The sequence below is a fragment of the Castor canadensis genome, chromosome 3, assembly GCF_047511655.1.
Source record: "Castor canadensis chromosome 3, mCasCan1.hap1v2, whole genome shotgun sequence".
Classification (NCBI taxonomy): Eukaryota; Metazoa; Chordata; class Mammalia; order Rodentia; family Castoridae; genus Castor; species Castor canadensis.
This window is the reverse complement of record NC_133388.1, coordinates 155,906,933-155,925,156: the sequence shown is the minus strand read 5'-3', so window position 1 is coordinate 155,925,156 and position 18,224 is coordinate 155,906,933. Positions and strand designations below refer to the sequence as shown.

At 36.3% G+C, this 18,224-nt stretch overlaps 1 protein-coding gene across 4 annotated transcripts in view; it reads left to right on the top strand.

Annotated features, from left to right (window-relative positions):
- Rad54b (RAD54 homolog B) overlaps window positions 1–18,224 on the top strand; it is a 90,261-nt gene that overhangs the window by 51,943 nt on the left and 20,094 nt on the right. For 3 of the 4 annotated variants that reach the window (XM_074068854.1, XM_074068855.1, XM_074068853.1), the window contains 6 exons: window positions 1,210–1,404; window positions 5,525–5,806; window positions 10,683–10,845; window positions 11,866–11,933; window positions 14,127–14,365; window positions 15,814–16,021. In XM_074068854.1, the coding sequence (XP_073924955.1) occupies window positions 1,359–1,404; window positions 5,525–5,806; window positions 10,683–10,845; window positions 11,866–11,933; window positions 14,127–14,365; window positions 15,814–16,021 (1,006 nt within the window). In that variant the 5' untranslated portion in view covers window positions 1,210–1,358. The remainder of the gene's footprint in view (window positions 1–1,209; window positions 1,405–5,524; window positions 5,807–10,682; window positions 10,846–11,865; window positions 11,934–14,126; window positions 14,366–15,813; window positions 16,022–18,224) is intronic. The other variant, XM_020151731.2, reaches the window with a different exon arrangement.

Genomic DNA, 18,224 nt, shown 5'->3' with positions numbered 1-18,224 from the left:
GTCATACTGGAAATGACTCATCTGTTTCCTCAGGAAAAAAACCCTTGGGGCACAGCACAATTTATTGGTTATAGATAGTCAGGACTCACTTTGTAAATACTTAAGTTCCAGATATGCAGGTATGAAAGATCTGTTGTTTTTTGCTTTGTTTGTTTGTTTTTTTTTTTTTTGAAAGTACTGGGGTTTGAACTCAGGACCTCAGATTGCTAGGCAGGCATGCTACCACTTGAGCTACTCCACCAACCCTATTTTGTGTTGGATATTTTTGAGATAGGGTCTCATGAACTGTCTGACCTCGCTGGCTTTGAATCACTCGCACCCTGCAAAGCACAAAACTTTTTTTTTTTTGGTAGTACTGGAGTTTGAACTCAGGACCTGATAGTTGCTAGGCAGGCATGCTACCATTTGAGCCACGCCCCCTCATGTTTTGTGTGTGTGTGTGTGTGTGTGTGTGTGTGTGTGTGTGTGTTGAGACAGGGTCTTGCTGTGTAATCCAGGCTGGCCTTGAACTTGTGATCCTCCTGCTTCCATCTCCCCAGTGCTGGAATTACAGGTGTGTACTACCATAATAGCTAGCCACATGCATGATTTTTTTTTTTGAAACTTCTGTGAATGGAATTTAAAAACTTTCATTTTCTGAGTATTTCTTTCTAATCTATAAGAATTTAAGAATACAGTTTATTTTTACCTATGAACCTTATAGCCTGTGACCCTGATAAATTTGTTCTATTAGAGCTAATCATTAGAATTTTAGTATTCCTAAGGATTTCTATGGAAACAATCATGTCATGCAAATAGTTTTGTTTATTTTTTATTTTATATTTTTTTTATATTTTATTTTTTATTTCTTTCTGATCTTTTTGCTTTTTTCTTTTTGGCAGTACTGGGGTTTGAACTCAGGGCTTCATGCTTGCTAGGCAAGCACTCTACCATTTGAGCCACTCTGTCAGCCCTTTTTGTATTGGGTATTTTTGAGATTGGTCTCATGAACTATTTGCCCAGAGCTGGCTTCAAACCACAATCCTCCTGATCTCTGCCTCCTGAGTAGATAGGATTACAGACATGAATCACTGGTGCCCAGCCTTGTACTACTTAATACAGTCTGACTTTCTTGTGCCTGTTTACTTTTGTTTGAATGACCTTGATACTTAGACATTAAAATCATGTTTAATATTGTGGTTTTTATTTTTATTTGTTTTTTTATTCTAGTTCATTCTGCCTCTAAAGAAGTAACAGAGTCCAAGGAACAAGAAGAGAAACCTGATAGCCTAGTAAAATACTTCAGTGTTGTTTGGTGTAAGGCTTCAAAGAAAAAGCACAAAAAGTGGGAAGGTGATGCTATTCTTGTTGTTAAAGGAATGTCATTTACATTAAAGGATTTGGAAGGCAAAGACATTGGAAGAGGTATTGTAATATTACCTAATATTTTTGATTTCATCAAAAATTTGTATTTATCATTGGTTACACAATTGAAATATAATTGTGCTTTATAAAGGGACAGAGTAAGATATTCTTTAATTGATTTTCATGCCTCAACTATGTATGATATAAATGACGTAAAGGTGTTTCATAACAGTAAGTCTGAGAATCTTATGACCTGTGTTAGCTCATTGAGGCAAATTCTGTGCTATAGTTTCATTTTATCCAAAAATGGTTAGCCAGGTATATACATTTATTTATTTTGGCACTCTTCTGAGATTAAGCAATTGCCTTGGTTTGTGTTTGGTTTGTTTTTTCAGAATACAAAGTGATTAAAATTTAAAAAGATGTTGCTATCAGAAGTTGAATGATAGTAAATTTTAATGCTACTCAGTAAAATTGTGAAAAACAGAGAAAGGAGATAATGATTAGACCCAAGCTAGATTAACACATCTAAATTGGAGGTTACCGTTATTTTTATTACAAAATGTTGCCAGCAGAAATTGTACTAATATGAGTTAGCCTATAAATTCAGAATGCTTAACACTATAGGGTTTTTCTCTTTTCCTTTTTTGAGACAGGACCCTTTTATGTAGTCCAGTCTGGCCTAGTATTCTAGCTCTCATAACATTATAACTTTTTTGCATTGTATTCTGTTGTTCATTTAAAATTTTTTTGGTGGTTCTTGGATTTGAATTCAGGGCCTCACGCTTGCTAAGCAGGTGCTTTACCACTTAAGCCATGTCCACCCACCCCCAACCTTTTTTGGCTTTAGTTTCTGAGAGAGTCTCTCATTTTTGCCCAATGCCAGCTTTCAGTTGGGATCCTGGACCTACCTGTCTCCTGTGTAGCTGGGATCACAGGTGTATGCCACCATGCCTAGCTTGTTCTTTGAGATAGGGTCTCAGTAATTTTTTCCCCAGGCTGGCCTCAAACTGTGATCCTCCTGATCTCTGCCTCTGAAGTAGCTAAGATTACATGTATGAGCCACCACACCTGGCCCTTCTATTCAATTTTGATTTATAAAATCTGTTCTATATGTTCATTAATTCACTTAAAATAGTTTATAGATTTTAGGAACTGTTATATGCCAACAACTATACTAGGAGAACATTCAGAGATGAGCATAATTTATAGTGTAGTGGGGACAAGGCAATGAAATTTTTACTGAGTGCAATGGGAGCATCAAAGGACCATTTAAGTCAGCCTAACAGGCTAGGGTTAGCTTCATAGGAGTTACTGTTTAAAGTAATGTGTGAAGGTGGGGAAGGGATGTGTGCAAGAGGACAGAGTATATGTGAAGGTGCAAAGGTATGAGAGAATTCAGACTAGTTCAGTGTTCCAGAAATGTGAGTGAAGGGCAGTGACAGAGTGGTAAGTTTCGAAACTGAATTGAACAATCTTCAGCAGAATGTTTTATTTATTTTAAAATATGAAACAACTACTATATATACAATGTTATGCTCAGCAACTAGAGGATATAAAAAGAAAAGCAGAACACACTTCTTGTTGTTGATTAAGATAGATTGGGGCTCCATTTTTAGGGAATTTGTTCATGCAGTGGTATTTCTTCTTTAGTGAAATTATATTTTCAAGTCAGCTGGAGATGTAAAAGTTCTCTCAATGACTCTGGAATAGCTTATGCATAAACTATGGTGTACATGGCCTTGTGTATTTGTAGTTTATAATAAAATGGTCTTTCAGTTGCAAATATCAAAACAAAATTTGAAAATTATGCTTGAACTGATGGGTTTTTACCCTTACTATGCAAGTAGAATCACCTGAGGTGCTTTTAAAAACTGATGATGCCCGGGTCCTGGCCTCTGAGACTTTGATTTATTTGACCAGTAGGGAAAGGAACAGGGGCAAAGGTATATTTAAGTTTCTAAATGATTCTAAGATCCCACCAGGCACCAAAAACTACCAGTTTAAACAATAAAGGGAAAAACAAAACAAAACAATAAAGGGGATTATATTTGTTTTCAAATGAAAACAGCTGGGTTCTGGTGGTGCATACCTGTAATCCTGTTGAGAGCTGAAATCAGGAGGATTGCAATTGGGGGCCAGCCCAGGCAAAATAACCAGACTCCATTTGCAAAATAACCAGAATAAAATGTACTGGAGGTGTGGCTTAAGCCATAGAGTGCCTACTTTGTAAGCGTGAAGTTCTGAGTTCAAACCCCAGTCCCACCAAAAAAAAAAAAAAAGAAAAAAAAGAAAACATCTAAACATAAGACTTGGGTCCAGATTGTAACATAAGAAATGTATCATTTTGGAATTAATTCTGTGACTGACTAAAACCAAGTAGATTTTCTTTGAAATAATTGGATATAAGATCTAAATTTGTTGTAGGTATAGAGACTTTTAAGAAAACCAATAGCTAGAGTGCTAAAATTACTAATTGTGATAAGTCATTCAGGCTCAGTGACCATCATGGCGTGACAGCCAGAAAAAAACAAGTGTGGGAAACAAAGTACAAAAGTAATGAAAGTTTTCTGGCGATTTAGAGCTATTTGTGTCATCACTGTGGATCAAAATGAAATGAGAGATTCAGGAATTTGAGTTTTTAAAATATCCCAAAATTGAAAGATTATTCTTGTTTTCCATTTCCTTGTGAAAGTGAGATTGAACAGTAACTGGATTCTATAAGGTCAAGACTAGTACTGAGTCAGAATGGAGTGATGGGTCTTTGGTGTTTAAGAACATCAGCTAATCACAGATTGAGTATCCCTTACTAGAAATGCTTGAGAACCCACAAGTGTTTCAGATTTTGGAGTTTTTTTGTATTTTGGAATACTGGTGTAATACTTGTATAAGACTTTATTGGTTGTATATCCCAATCTGAAAATCCAAAATCCAAAATGCTCCACAATCTGAAACTTTTTGAACATCATGTGGGCACTCAAAAGGTTTTGAGTTTGGGAGTTTTTCAGATTTCAGATTTTTGGATTATGGATGCACCATCGAGGTGCATTGAGGGACGATTGAGGTTTGAGGCCAGACCAGGGCAAAAGTTACGAGACCCCATCTCAGTCAATAATCTTTAGTCATGGTGTCATGTGCCTGTCATCCCAGCTACACTGGAGGCATAAATAGGAGTGTGGGATCCAGTTTTACCCAGGCAAAAACATGAGGCCCTATTTGAAAAATAACTAAAACAAAAAGGACTGGAGGCATGGCTCAAGTAGTAGAGCCCCTGCCTTGTAAGTGTGAGTCCCTGAATTCAAACCTCATTTCTGCCCCTACCAAATATATATAGAAAAAATAAATTGGCACATATTACAAATTTCTGGCCAGTTCTGATAGGGAAAACTGTAGCAATTTTCAATTACTTGAAAAGGGTCATATTTTCTAAAATGTGAGTTTTATTATTATTTATAATGGTACAATAACTATGCATTTGATAGTTTGATGCATTTAATAGCAAGCATAGGAGTCTCTACAGTTATACCTATCTGGTTAATGAGCTCATTTTTAAGTAGACCATGTGGATTTACTCATATTTATATTTCATCAACCTTACACATGGCAACACTTAATAAATGCCCATTGGATTAATAGTAATTCAAACAAACTTAGTATCATAAAACTTTTCACTTTTAGATTAAGGAACTTGGAATAGCAGTTGCCTCTTCTCACAACTGTATTTTAACTTGGATATCTCATGTGGAACAGTACATACTAGTGGTAGCAGTCACTTTTATTGTAATTGTCCTTCCCATTCCTAGCTGTTTCTAAGTAGAAACACTAGTAGTGTTTCTCTAGTTTCTTCACAGAAAACAGGGAGTCCATATAGCTTTTCAAACTATTTTCTTAATATTTTCAGTCCAAACAAGGCAAAATCATAGAGTACAATAGGCTATATTTTCAATAAAAAGTCTTGCTTTCTCTAAAATGTGGCTAATTTTTATAGCAGTATTGTTATTTCTTCTGTTTTTTTAGTTATCTAAATGATAAATTATGTTTCCTTTCAGGCTAATGAGTTATACAAGGGTAATTGCATGCAAAGTATAGTTTTCATTTTGTAGAGTCATGGGAAAGTGACTATGATATCATTACATAATCTTAGAATGTCAGTTCAATTAATTTGTTTTTTTTCTCAAAGGCATTGGATATAAATTCAGAGAGTTTGAAAAGATAGAAGAGGGCCAGACACTGATGATTGGTGGAAAAGAAATAGAAATCATGGGCGTAATCTCTTCAGATGACTTCAACAGTGGAAGGTGTTTTCAGCTTGGAAGAGGAAGTCCTGCTACCCCAAGTTTTTCTCAGGCTGCCAGGAAGTGTTTTTCTAAACCTTTCAAAAGTGTTTGTAAACTGAATTCCAAGGAAAATAGACAGAATGATTTCCAAAGTTGTAAACCACGCCATGACCCATATACACCAAGTAAGATTTTAGAAATAATTTGAATATTCTGTTTTTACTGTCAAAAGATTGTTGGTATGCGAATTTGAAGTTTAAATTTTGTTTTAAAATTTGCAAGTGCAGGTTATATTCTTCAGATACAACAATCTGACATAAGAGATAACGTTAAAGTAAAATAACAACAGTTTGGGAATCATTTAACATGTCAATATAAAATCCTAAGAATACAGTAATCAAAATACTATGTGTGCTGAAGGAAAACTATAGAAATTATAGAGGCATTCATATGCATAAGCATAATTTTGTTGGCATTCTGACTTCTGTAGTCAAGAGAAAAATAAGTAAATTTATGAATCAGTATTATAACTGTACTTTTGAAGATTATATGCTTTGATTAGATGTATTAGTGTATTAAAATATTGAACAGTGAGAAGTCATGCAAAGAATTAAAATTTTACCAACTGAGCAATGGGCTTATGTCTGTAGTCCTAGCTGCTTGGGAGGCTGAGATGGGGAAGATTGAGGTTCAAAGCCAGGCCAGACAGATAGTTTGCAAGACCCTATCTATCTCCAAAATAACCAGAGCAAAATGGACTGGAGGTGTAACTCAAGTGATAGAGTGCCTGTTTTACAGGCATGAAGCCCTGTCCCATCAAAAAAAACAAAACAAAAAAAAAAACAAAAAAGAAAAGTTTAACCTGTGAAAGTTCAATTTAATCAATTTTTACATTGGTGAATTTTATTTAAAAAGATCACATTACAAAATGAAGCCTATCCTGTTTCTGATTATTCTTTTATTTGATTATTTGCTCAGCCGTTCTTTTTCTTTCTTCTCCTCCTCCCTCCCTCCCTCTCCCCTCCTCCTTCCTTCCTTCCCTCCCTCTCCTTCCCTTTTCCCCCTTCCCTCCCTGTCGCTCCCCTCCTCCCTCCCTCCCTCCCCGCTTCTTCTTTCTCCCTCTCTTTTTTCCAGAATAGGACTTGCTGTGTAGCCCAGGCTGGTCTTGAGCTTGAGATTCTCCTGCCTCAGCCTTCTGAGTTCTGGTATTACAGACATGTACCACCATACCTGGAATTTGAATTAACTTCCTTCCTTCCTCCTTCCCTCCCCCACTTCCCCTCTTCCCCCCTTCTTCCTCTCTTTCTTCCTTCTCAGGAAGGCCTTCTCAGGGCCTTGTAGATAGGCAGTCTACCAATCAAACCACACTCCCAATCCTTTTTGCTTTATTATTTTTTGAATAGGGTCTCACATGTTTCTGGCATAGCTGGGATGACAGGCATGCATCATTAAACCCAACTTTTTATTAGCTGAGATGGAGTCTCATGAATTTTTTACCCAGGTTGGCTTTGAATTGCAATCCTCCCCATCTCTGCTTCCTAAGTAACTAAGAATACAGGTATGAGCCACTATTCCTGGCAGACTTGTGAATTTCTTGACTGCCTTTTATGCATTGGGCCTAGAGGTAAAACTATTGTCACAGAACTCATTTATACCCATATATAATCTCAGAGACTGAAGCAGAAATATCACCAGCTTGAGGCCTGCCTGGGCTATATAGTGAGACCCTGTCTCAAAAAAAAAAAAAAAAAAAGTATATGGAGTTACAATTTTTTCCCTGTTCCAATTACCATGGAAACATAAGTTTTGAGATAAAGGGACCTTTGACATTTAGATCAGTCCTTTCCCTTCTCATGTGAGAAAAGTGAGGCCCAGAAAGGAGAGCTGACTTTTCTAAACTCAGTAATCAACATCATAATTGGGAGAAAACCCCACAATTAAAAATTTCTACTTCTACATCGGAAGACTCAGTTGAAATATGGCGAGTAAGCTTATGCTCATACATTCTTCCTTTCATTCAAACCTTTGTCTATCCTGCCAGCTCTTTTAACAACCCTCCTTCCATTTATTCTCCTTTCCCTTTGTCTTCCTCTTACACAGTTAGAGGCCTTTGGGGGAACTGAAAAGAACACTGTGCTTTAAAAACCTGAGTTGGAGTATAGTTTTGCCACTGAACTAACTGGTTCTTTGACCTCTTCGGGTAGTCATTTTAATCTTACTACTGTTTTGTGTAAAATGTGAGATTTAGAGTGCTGTGTGTGTGTGTGTGTGTGTGTGTGTGTGTGTGGTAAACTCACCTTATCTCCTAATTTATTAAGTATGGTTTTGACCAAGCAGAGTAAAAAAATGAAAAATTTCAAAAACAAAAAATTTAAATCCCCACCTGCTTATTATGCAGCTCTGTTGATGTGGAAAAGCTCAGTCAGTCCTGAGTTATTGTCAATTGTTTTATATTATTTTGTGATCTGAGTGTTTCCCTGCCCATAATTTGGTGGAAAAACAAAACAAAACAAAACAAACAAAACAAAAAAAACCTCCCTAAAAGCAAACAGTGCCTAAAAACCAAGGTAAAGTTGCAGTAATTTTCCCAAGCCAAAAAAGGCAGATAATGTACTTAATTTAAGTGGAGAAGTGAAAAATTTAGATTTGTTGTAAGGAGGCATTTCTTTGGTGGAAGTTGGGTGGCATTAGAGGAAAAAATGAATCAAGCATTCGAGGTATAGCACTGAACTCTATCATCCTGAGCACTCACGGTCTGCTGTCCAGTAAGTATCTGTCGAATGAGTGAGAAATATTTATGTGTATAAAAGTATTATGTGTGTATTTCTGAGTATATTTGTATATGCACATATGAAAGTAGCTTATGTAAATGGTTGATTATTTTCTTTTATTTACTTTACCATACCAAGGATAGAATTAGATTTTACATATAAAATCAATGCCTGAGAGATTTTGTTAACATTAAATGGTGCGTCATCATTGTGAAGGTAACATTTGAAAGTAGTGGTCCATTATTGTGGCTGTTTAGGTTTTTGTTTTTATTTTTGGTGATACTGAGGACTGATCTCACTACTTGCTAGGCAAGCATTCTATCACTTGAGTCATGCCTCTCTCTAGACTTTTTTTTTTTTTTTCCTTATCCTTAAGATGAGTCTGCTGGGCATTGTGGTTCATACCTGTAATCCCTATACTCTGGAGGCTGAGGCAGGAGGATTGTTAGTTTGAGGCCAAACTGGTCTACATAGTGATTTCCAGGATAGCCTGGGCAATGTAGAGCCCCTGTCTTAAAAAAAAAAAAATGGATCTTTTGTTAGATGATAGTTTTTGTTGTTGTTGATATACTGTGGTTCTTCTTGCTTGAGCAGTATATGATTTTCATATACTAGCCCCTCTTCCCTCTTTTTTTTTTTTTTTTTTTGTGATTTTGGGGCTTGAACACAGGGCCTTGTACTTGCTAGGCAGCTGCTGTACCATTTGAGCCATTTCCCCAGCCCTTTTTGCTTCAGTTTATTTTTTAGGTAGGGTTCCATTTGTTTTGCCGAGAGTTGGCCTTGGTCTTTGGTCCTCCTACCTCTGCCTCCTGAGTTGCTGGAATTACAAGATGTAGATCTCCAAACCTGGCTCATTTTTTTGAGATAGGGTTTCTCTAATTTTCTTCCCTGGTTGGCCTTGAACCAGGATCCTCCCATCTCCACCTCATGTAAGGCTGGGATTACAGGTCTCCTTGTCCTTTTTAAAAGGGAAGAAAAAACTAAGTGGAATAACTTTTGGTAAGAAATTCACAAAGAGTATACTCTTGGTTTGCTACAGGATAGGAAGGCCAATGGCTAAATTTTTCTTTTTCACTTCCTCATACCTACCTCACAGAAATTGATTTCAAATATAAAACTTTTTGTTTTTTTCAGTTACTCAAAAACTTAGGAAGATTTCCAGAAACTTGGCCTTTGTGTAATTGCTAATGGTAAACAACAAACTCTTATTTAAATGACTACATATTTCTACTTGATGGATATTTATTTAAGCTACTGGAACCTATTTTTTTTTTTAATCTCTGCTTCTCATCTTGTCCTTCTCTTTTTTCCTTCTTGTTTACTTTTTGAATTGAGTTCAGTTTTTGACCATGTAAATATGCAAATATACCCCCAAAATATTCTTCATAGGTTTATTATCTTCAGATTTATCAATTAAAACTTGCCTTCTAGTTATATTTGATTTTGTCTTTTTGGTGATACTTTAGTAAATCTTTTAAATTATGTTATCATATTTCTAAAGAATTACATTATTATTTGATAGTTACTTCATGCTGCTTTGCAGAGGTTCATGAATTTGACATTCATGAGTGTAGTAATTAATTTTAAGCAAATAGTAATGGCTAAATCAACGGAAAGTTTGTCATTTTTGTCTCAGTTCTGATTAATAAGAGTAATGGTTATTGTTAGACTGTATAGGACTGAAAATAAAGACAGCCTTTATATTAAGTTTGGGGAGTCTTTTCAAAATGAGAAGATGTGAACATTGGCAAATGCATACTGGCAAATTTCCCACCTGTGCTTTCAAGTGGAAATAGTTCTCTTTGCTCTGAATACTGAACTCTATTGAATGTTATGACTCAATGAATTCCTTTTTTAGATAAAAGTGAGTTTCAGTGGTTTTGAAGCACTTTAGGGCATATGAAGTTTGGAAGATTCTTTATAGTTCTTTTCATGGAATTTACAATGAGGAATGAGAGTTTCTTTTTAAATTTTGTATCATTGTTTAGCATTAATGTTACCAAATTTCTCTGGTTTTTTGGGAGACAGGATTTCACTATGTAGTTCACACCATCCTGGAACTTGCTATCATCCTGCTTCTGCCTCCTGAGTGCTGAACTTGCAGGTGTGCACTACCATGCCTGGCCTAAGTTTCATATATATGTATATGTATATATATTTTTTTTTCTAAAACTCATGGCAAACAGTTCTGTCTCAGGAGTAGTGAAAGCAAGATAATGTAGTTGCTGACAAGCTGAAATTATATGTATAGTTATACTTTTACTTTTTTTTTTTTTGTTTTGCTTTTAAGATTCACTGGTTATGCCACGACCAGACAAGAATCATCAGTGGATGTTCAATAAGAACTGTTTCTCTCTTGTGGATGTAGTGATAGACCCTCATCTTGTGCATCACCTTCGACCACATCAGAAAGAAGGAATCATATTCCTTTATGAGTGTGTAATGGGAATGAGGTAGGAAAATAGATAATTTGCTTAGTCTAATCTGAGCTTTGATTTAACCTGTAACATAACAATGGTTTTCTAAGAAGATCCTGAAAGAGTCTCAAGGGTACACTATGAGATTTAGTTGGTAGGAAAAGTGACTGGTGCTTAATGTATGCATTTCTTCCAGAAGTCGTTCTAGCTGGGTGCAGTGGCTTGGGAGGTGGAGATGGGAGGATTGATACTTTTTGCCAGATGGGGCAAAAAGTTAGTGAGACCCTATTTCAAAGAACAAGCTAGGGATGAATGGCACATGTTTCTGATCCCAGCTATGTGGGAGGGTTAGGTAGGATCACGGTCTGAGACCCGTCACAGGCAAAAAGGGAGTGACTCTATCCGAAAAACAAGTAATAGCAAAAAGGTCTGGAGGTGTGGCTCAAATAGTAGAACACTTGTTCAGCAAGTGCAAGACCTTGAGTTAAAAAATAAGAAAAAAACAGTGGTTCTAGATAGATGCTATGTGCCAGATAGCCTGCTAGGAGGTGGGCAGACAGTGCTAGTGTCATGGTCCTTCCTGGTCTTAAGTAGCTTGTAAAATGCTTGACTAAATGTAATACTGTAAACCTTAATGTTGTGTAATAAAAACTTGCTGCTAGTCTGATAAAGGGTTATGGTAGCAAACAGAAGAAGCTTTTAATTTTGCTTATGAGAATTTTGGGAATGTCCTATCTCACCCCCACTTCTAAAACAGGAGAAAAAGAATCTCTTCCATCTTTTAAGTTCAGTTTTCTAAGATAGGAATATTATCTATAAAAGATATTTTATAAGTCACACACAGATACACAGACACATGCACACACACAAAGCAGAAAGAAGATAAAAAAACAAATGTTCCTTTTAATGTCTTAGAATATTTGCTTCTAGTCTTCCCTCCTTTTTTTTTTTGATTTTTAAAAAAATGTATGGGCACTTAGTTTTTAAATTTGTCATTTAAAGGCAGGTGGAATTGTAAATTTCCTTAACTCTAAAGAACCCCTTGATTGATAACAGGTTAAGGGAATACTGTCTCCTGAACTCACAATCCTATTGCCTCAGCCTCTCAAGTGTTGGGATTGCAGGTATGCATACCATGCCCAGCTCCTGGAAACTTTTAGAATAGACTCATGTTCTGTTCCCAAATCTCCTCTTCCTTTTGGAGATCTTATGTTCTCTCTCTCTTTTGTTTTTTGATGGGCCTGGGGTTTGAACTCAGGGATTTGCACTTGCAGAGCAGGGACTCACACAGTAGGCGCTCTATCATTCGAGCCACACCTCTTGGAACTCGAGCCAGTCTGTTTTGGTCTGGTTATTTTGGAGATGGGAGTCTCACAAACTTTTGTCCATTCTGGCTTTGAACCTTGATCCTCCTGCTTTTAGCCTCCCAAGAAGCTAGGATTACAGGCGTGAGCTGCTGGTGCCTGACTGATTTCTTCTCTTCTCTTCCAAATCTAATCAAGCCAGAGGCTTGACTAGAATTATTTTAGCCTGCTAAATATTGTTTGATTCCTAATCTTTTCTATCATTACCCTACAGTGACCCTAGCAACTTTAAAAATTATTTTATCTGTACTATAGCACAAACACTTGGCCAAGACTGGTTTTTTAATTTTAATAGTAGTATATTTAGTTAATGAAAATTAACTGTTAGAAAAAATAGCATGTTAAATTTGTTTTCATAGTGAAATTATACTTAGAAATTCTATGAATTTTATTTTCAGTTAAATTTAAGTTGAAAATGAATTGATTTAGGGCTGTGGGGTGGCCCAAATGGGAGGCCCAGTACTGCAAAAAAAATTGATTTAAAGAAATATGAATTGATTTAATTAGTCACATTGTATTATGCACATGGCAAAAATTGTGATCACGAAGGGCTGATATTTGGGAAGTGCTGATACATAAAGTACAGCCCGAACTCTCAGGGTAAGTAACCCTGTTTTTTGTCTTTTACCTATCTTGCCAGTTTTGTATATTTATATTTCTCTTCTTGGAACTCAGTTCAAGCTTCGACTATGTTAAACTGACTAACTAGTGTTTACCCTTTAAAGTTGTACACACGGTGCCTCTTCTCTATGGCTTTCCTGCTGCCTTTCCTACCATGGAAGGATGCATTTTTTTTTTCCTTTGCTATTTATTATGCATACTTCATTTGACTGACATTTGGCCTGCTTTGACCAATTGTTTATCTAAGACAATATAATGGCTATATTTTATGTTTGTAATTTTTTTCTCTATACCTCAAAGTGGAAACATATAAAATTGCTTATTGGTTCTTATTTCTACTAATAAGGAATTCAATTAACTAACTATACTTATATTTTTGCCAATATCCTTAATTCTCCTGGGCTTTGTAGCTTTTTAATGTATATAATGTAGATAAATGAAGGCTTTAAAAACATAAAATGGTATAAAAATGCATGGTCTTACTAATATTCCTAATAACATTTAATTTTAAATTGCATTAATTTAGTAGGTCTCTAGGATAACAGACTTTTACTAAATTATGTGAATTAGAACAAGTACATAAGCTGGGTACCAGTGGCTCACTCATGTAATCCTAGCTACTCAGGAGGCAGAGATCCGAAGGATCACGGTTCGAAGCCAGCCTGGGCAAAATAGTTCTTGAGACCCTATCTTAAAAAAACCTTTCACAAAAATGGCTGGTGGAGTATCTTAAGATGTAGGCCCTGAGTTTAAACTTCATTACTGCAAAAAACAGAAAACAAAACAAAACAAAAGAAACAACTACAAGTACATAGTTTTTTTGTTGTTGTTTGTTTGTTTTTTTTAAATTATAGTATATGGAACTATTTTGGTTGAGGAATTATTACTTTGGTTGAAGTGATAAATTCTTCATATTCCATAACAATTTCATTAATTCTAAATAAATTCAGCTCAATAGAACTTACTGAGTAAAGTTACCATATACTTTAAGCTGTGTTGATATCTAATATTGAAACTAGTAAAAATTGCTCAACTGTGATGAGAAATCCAATTATAGTTAAATTATCCAAATGTAGATATAAAAATTGGCATTCATTTCTAGTCACCAAATATGTACATATAACAGTAAGAGATGATTTATATTTAGCTTTCTGCTTTCAGATTTATGTTTTGGTAATTTAGCTAGCAATATATAATAGAATTAGTTATTAAAGATGGAATATGTTATAAATTAGAATGAAGTCTTCTCTGTCATTACAAAATATCAGTTTCTGGTTCTTGATGATGTTAGGGGCATAAAATGTTTTCCTAATATGATTAAAGAAAGTACAGTTATTTCTCACAGGATGAACGGCAGATATGGAGCTATTCTTGCTGATGAAATGGGTTTAGGGAAAACATTGCAGTGTATTTCACTCATCTGGACCCTCCAGTGTCAGGGACCCTATGGAGGCAAGCCAGTAATAAAGAAGACACTTATTGTCACACCTGGAAGCTTGGTGAATAATTGGAGGAAAGAATTTAAAAAATGGCTAGGAAATGAAAGGATCAAGATATTTACTGTTGATCAGGTAAGAGACTTCTAAAAGTTGAACCTTCAGTTTTTAACTTTTTATGATGCAGTATATGTAATTCCCCAATCTCTTTGCACAAAAATGAAGTCTTGGCATACATTTTGGTTTTGTATTGTGGAAATGAATATTTGGTCCATGTGTTGAAGCCCTATCTCTCAGTATGCAAATGCTCACTGACTTGCGAAGGGGTTATGAAACATAATGACTTGAAAGTTCAGCCAGACATGATGATGCATGCCTGTAATGCCAGCACTTGGGAGTCCAATACAGATGGATCCAGAGTTCAAGGTCAGCCTGGGCTATCTACTGCATTTATAGTACATTTCAGGCCAGCCTTAAACATGATCTGAACACTTACATTAGCCTAAAGTTTGGCAAAATCATCTAATAGAAAGCCTATTTTATAATAAAATGTTGAGTATCTCATGATTTATCAAACACTGAAAGGAGACAACAATGGTTGGATGGGTATCCTTTTGTACCACTTTAAAGTCAAAAAATTGTAAGTTAGCCATCATAAGTCAGAAATCACGTATAATGGTTTTCAGAGGCAGGGCCTTTGGGAGGTGTTTAGGCTAGATGAAGTCACAAAGGTGGAGCCCTGTAGTGGGAGTAGTGCCCTTGTAAGAAAAGGAAGAGATTACCAGAGCTGCCTCTTTTCACCAATGTGAGGACGTAGTTCTAAGAAGGCTTCCTTCTGCAAGCCAGAAAGAGGGCCCTAATCTATTGTGTTGATGTTACTGGAGTTAGGGTAAAAGCCCCAGCTCCAAGGAGTCCCAGTGGATTAGACTTGGCCACTTGTCCCAGAAAGCCCATGAAAGAGACTAGGCAAGATGAAGGTAGGAAAGAAGTTTTACTTACAGTGTCATCACACTGATGATAGAGTATAATGACGTAAAATCTGTCTTCAGATTGCTTACAGTAGTCTCTGTAATATAGGAAAGAGAAACAAAAGTAAAAATTATTTGTCCAGGTCTCCTTGGTCTGGTTGATCTTTTCCTTGAGCTTTTATCTCAGGATCAGCCATGCAGGGCTTTGTTGGTGCCAAGAAGGACTCTATTGCTTAAAAGGTAGTTTAGGGCTCATCTATCAAGCCTGTTGTTCCTGGGATTTGAGGTAACTTTAAGGGAGAAGGATTCAAGAGATTCTAGGAAAGGAGAAGAAACAAGATGGAGTCAAGCAAAATGCAGTAAACCAGGTTAGTGACTGGGCCCTCCCTCATTGGCACTATGATCTTAGGATTCCCATCCTCCAGACTGTGAGAAATAAATGTCTCTTTATTTAAGCTACCTAATATGGTATTTTGTTATCACAGCCTGAGCTGACCAAGACAGGAAAAGTTAACATGTTCTAATGCTTGATAAGTGACTGCAGAAATAGACTGCCTAAAGTTGATTTTACATAGTTTCTGCTCATAGTTTGTAAGATGCTATCTTTTTTCTCAGGACCACAAAGTTGAAGAATTCATCAAATCTACATTTTATCCTGTTCTTATCATCAGTTATGAAATGTTTCTTCGTTCCCTGGATCAAATTAAGAATATAAAATTTGATCTTCTAATCTGTGATGAGGGGCATCGTTTGAAGAACAGTACCATTAAGACAACTACAGCCCTCATCAGCCTCTCTTGTGAGAAAAGAGTAATTCTAACTGGTTAGTATTCATTTTTTGGGAAGATATGGAATTTTTGCCTAGTGAACAAATATGACCTGTAGTCTGATGCTTGATGTCCAAAGAACTAGGGGTATTGGATGGGATTCATGCAAATAAATCTTGGGAGATTCTGAATCTTCAATCCCTGTGTTGATTTTCTGTACCCCTGATTTTGGGGTTTTTGAGGAATAAATACAATGTTATCATAGTATATCATTGTGAATATAGATGATTGGACCAGACTGCCTGTGCTTGGTTTCTGAGTTTGACATTTAGAGCTGTGCAACTTTGGGCAAGTTTGAAATTGAAATTCTTCAATTTCCTTATCAGTGAAATAGGGATATAATATGTCTACTTCATAGAGTGGTAAAAGGTTTAATCTGTGTAAAGTTTGGGATTACCTGACACATTGTAAATATTTAATATAAATATTAGGTTTTTTGTTTTAGTGGGACTGGAGTTTAAACCCAGGGCTTCCCCATTGCAAAGCAGGTGCTCTACCACTTGAGTCACACCTCCATCCTTGGCAGTTACTTTTATATATCAGTGCTATATGTGTATGGCTTACTTTTGGCCAAGGCTTCTGGCCCAGTGTGTCTGGAAAGGTGGGATGGACCATGTGTAGATTCAACAGTCCTTTTCTATCCACTCCTTTATAGCTTAAGGCCTAGCCTAGAGTCAGGTCGAGTAGCACAGTATAGCTTTTCTCTCATACCTCACCTAGATCATTCTTCAGGTTTGCCATTCTGGCAGAAGAAGGAGGGGAACTATATTCATTACTAATATTTACAGCCCTTCATTTTCTACCCAAGGCTCCATTTCTCTACCATCTTCAACCCTTATAGAAGGAATGGGCAGGGTGTGATTATTCTTAATTATATCATGATTTCTTGTGTAATTTTGTCCTTCATGTGTCCTTTATGCACACATAAAAGAAGTCCTCTGAAGTTAAAATGAGAAGAGAGAAGGAAAGTAAACAAAACTTGTTCCTTCTTTTTTTAAATCTTTAGGGTAGAATTATACCCCAGAGCAACAGAGAAGACTCCCCTTTTTCTGTTCTTACTGAGATGGGGTAAGGAGGGAATTCATCTTTAAGTAATTCAGTCATTTGACGTCCAATTTGTGTAGGAGGGCTATATTAAACATTGCCAGAGTGATTTTTAAAACTGTACTTTAAAAAATAGTTTTGAGCTGCATGTGGTATTTCATGTCTGTAATCCCAGTACTCTGGAGGATGAGGCAGAAGGATCACATGTGCCAGCCTGGGCAATACAGTGAAACTGTGTCACTTAAAGATTAAAAAGATAAAAAGGATAGGATCAAACATCATAGTTACTTTTATCCCCAAGATTTAGTAGATGCTCAACAAATGTTGTACTAGTGATGTGGAAAGCAGAGAATAGAAAAGCTAGTATTTTGTATTTATAAAATGCTTTCTAAATGAAAAAAGGAATTGGGGAAATCAAAAACTTAATCTAGGTGATTTTCATGCCTTTGACTATTTGACAATCTGAGTGGATTCTTTATTTTAATTCCCAAAGGTACAGTCAGACTTTCTTTTTTTGTAGGACTTGGGTTTGAACTCAGGGCTTCTCACTTGCAAAGCAGGCACTCACCTGCGCTTGAGCCACACATCCAGCACATTTTGCTGTGGTTATTTTGGAGATGGGGGTGTCTCATGAACTATTTGCCTGGGCTGGCCTTTAGCCACGATTCTCCTTATCTCAGTCTCCCAAGTAGCTGGGATTACATGTGTAAGCTACCAACGCCCAGCTATATAGTCATACTTTTTGATTAGCCTTTGATGGTGAGATCCTTGGGACTGGAAAAGTAATGGAAAAAATGACCTAGGTGAGTTTGATTGCATTGTGTTGTAAGAGAAAAGCAGAGGTTGTTTGTCCTTACTCCTTAAGGAGGAGTCCATACTGCTTATTTAAAGAGTAGTCACGGCTATAAAGTAAAATCTTTCCTCGCTTAAGACAGATAACTTTCTTTACAAGAATGGATAGTTATATTAATATTCTTAATTACAAGCAGCTACTCATTTACCATTCCAAATTAAATTTAATCTTTTCAGGGGCTGGGATATAGTTCAGTGGTAGAGAGCTTGCCTAGGATGCATAAGATCCTGGTTCAATCCTTAACACTGCAAAACAAAAACAAAACAAAACCCTTAATTTCCGCACTGGAATATTGATTCTGA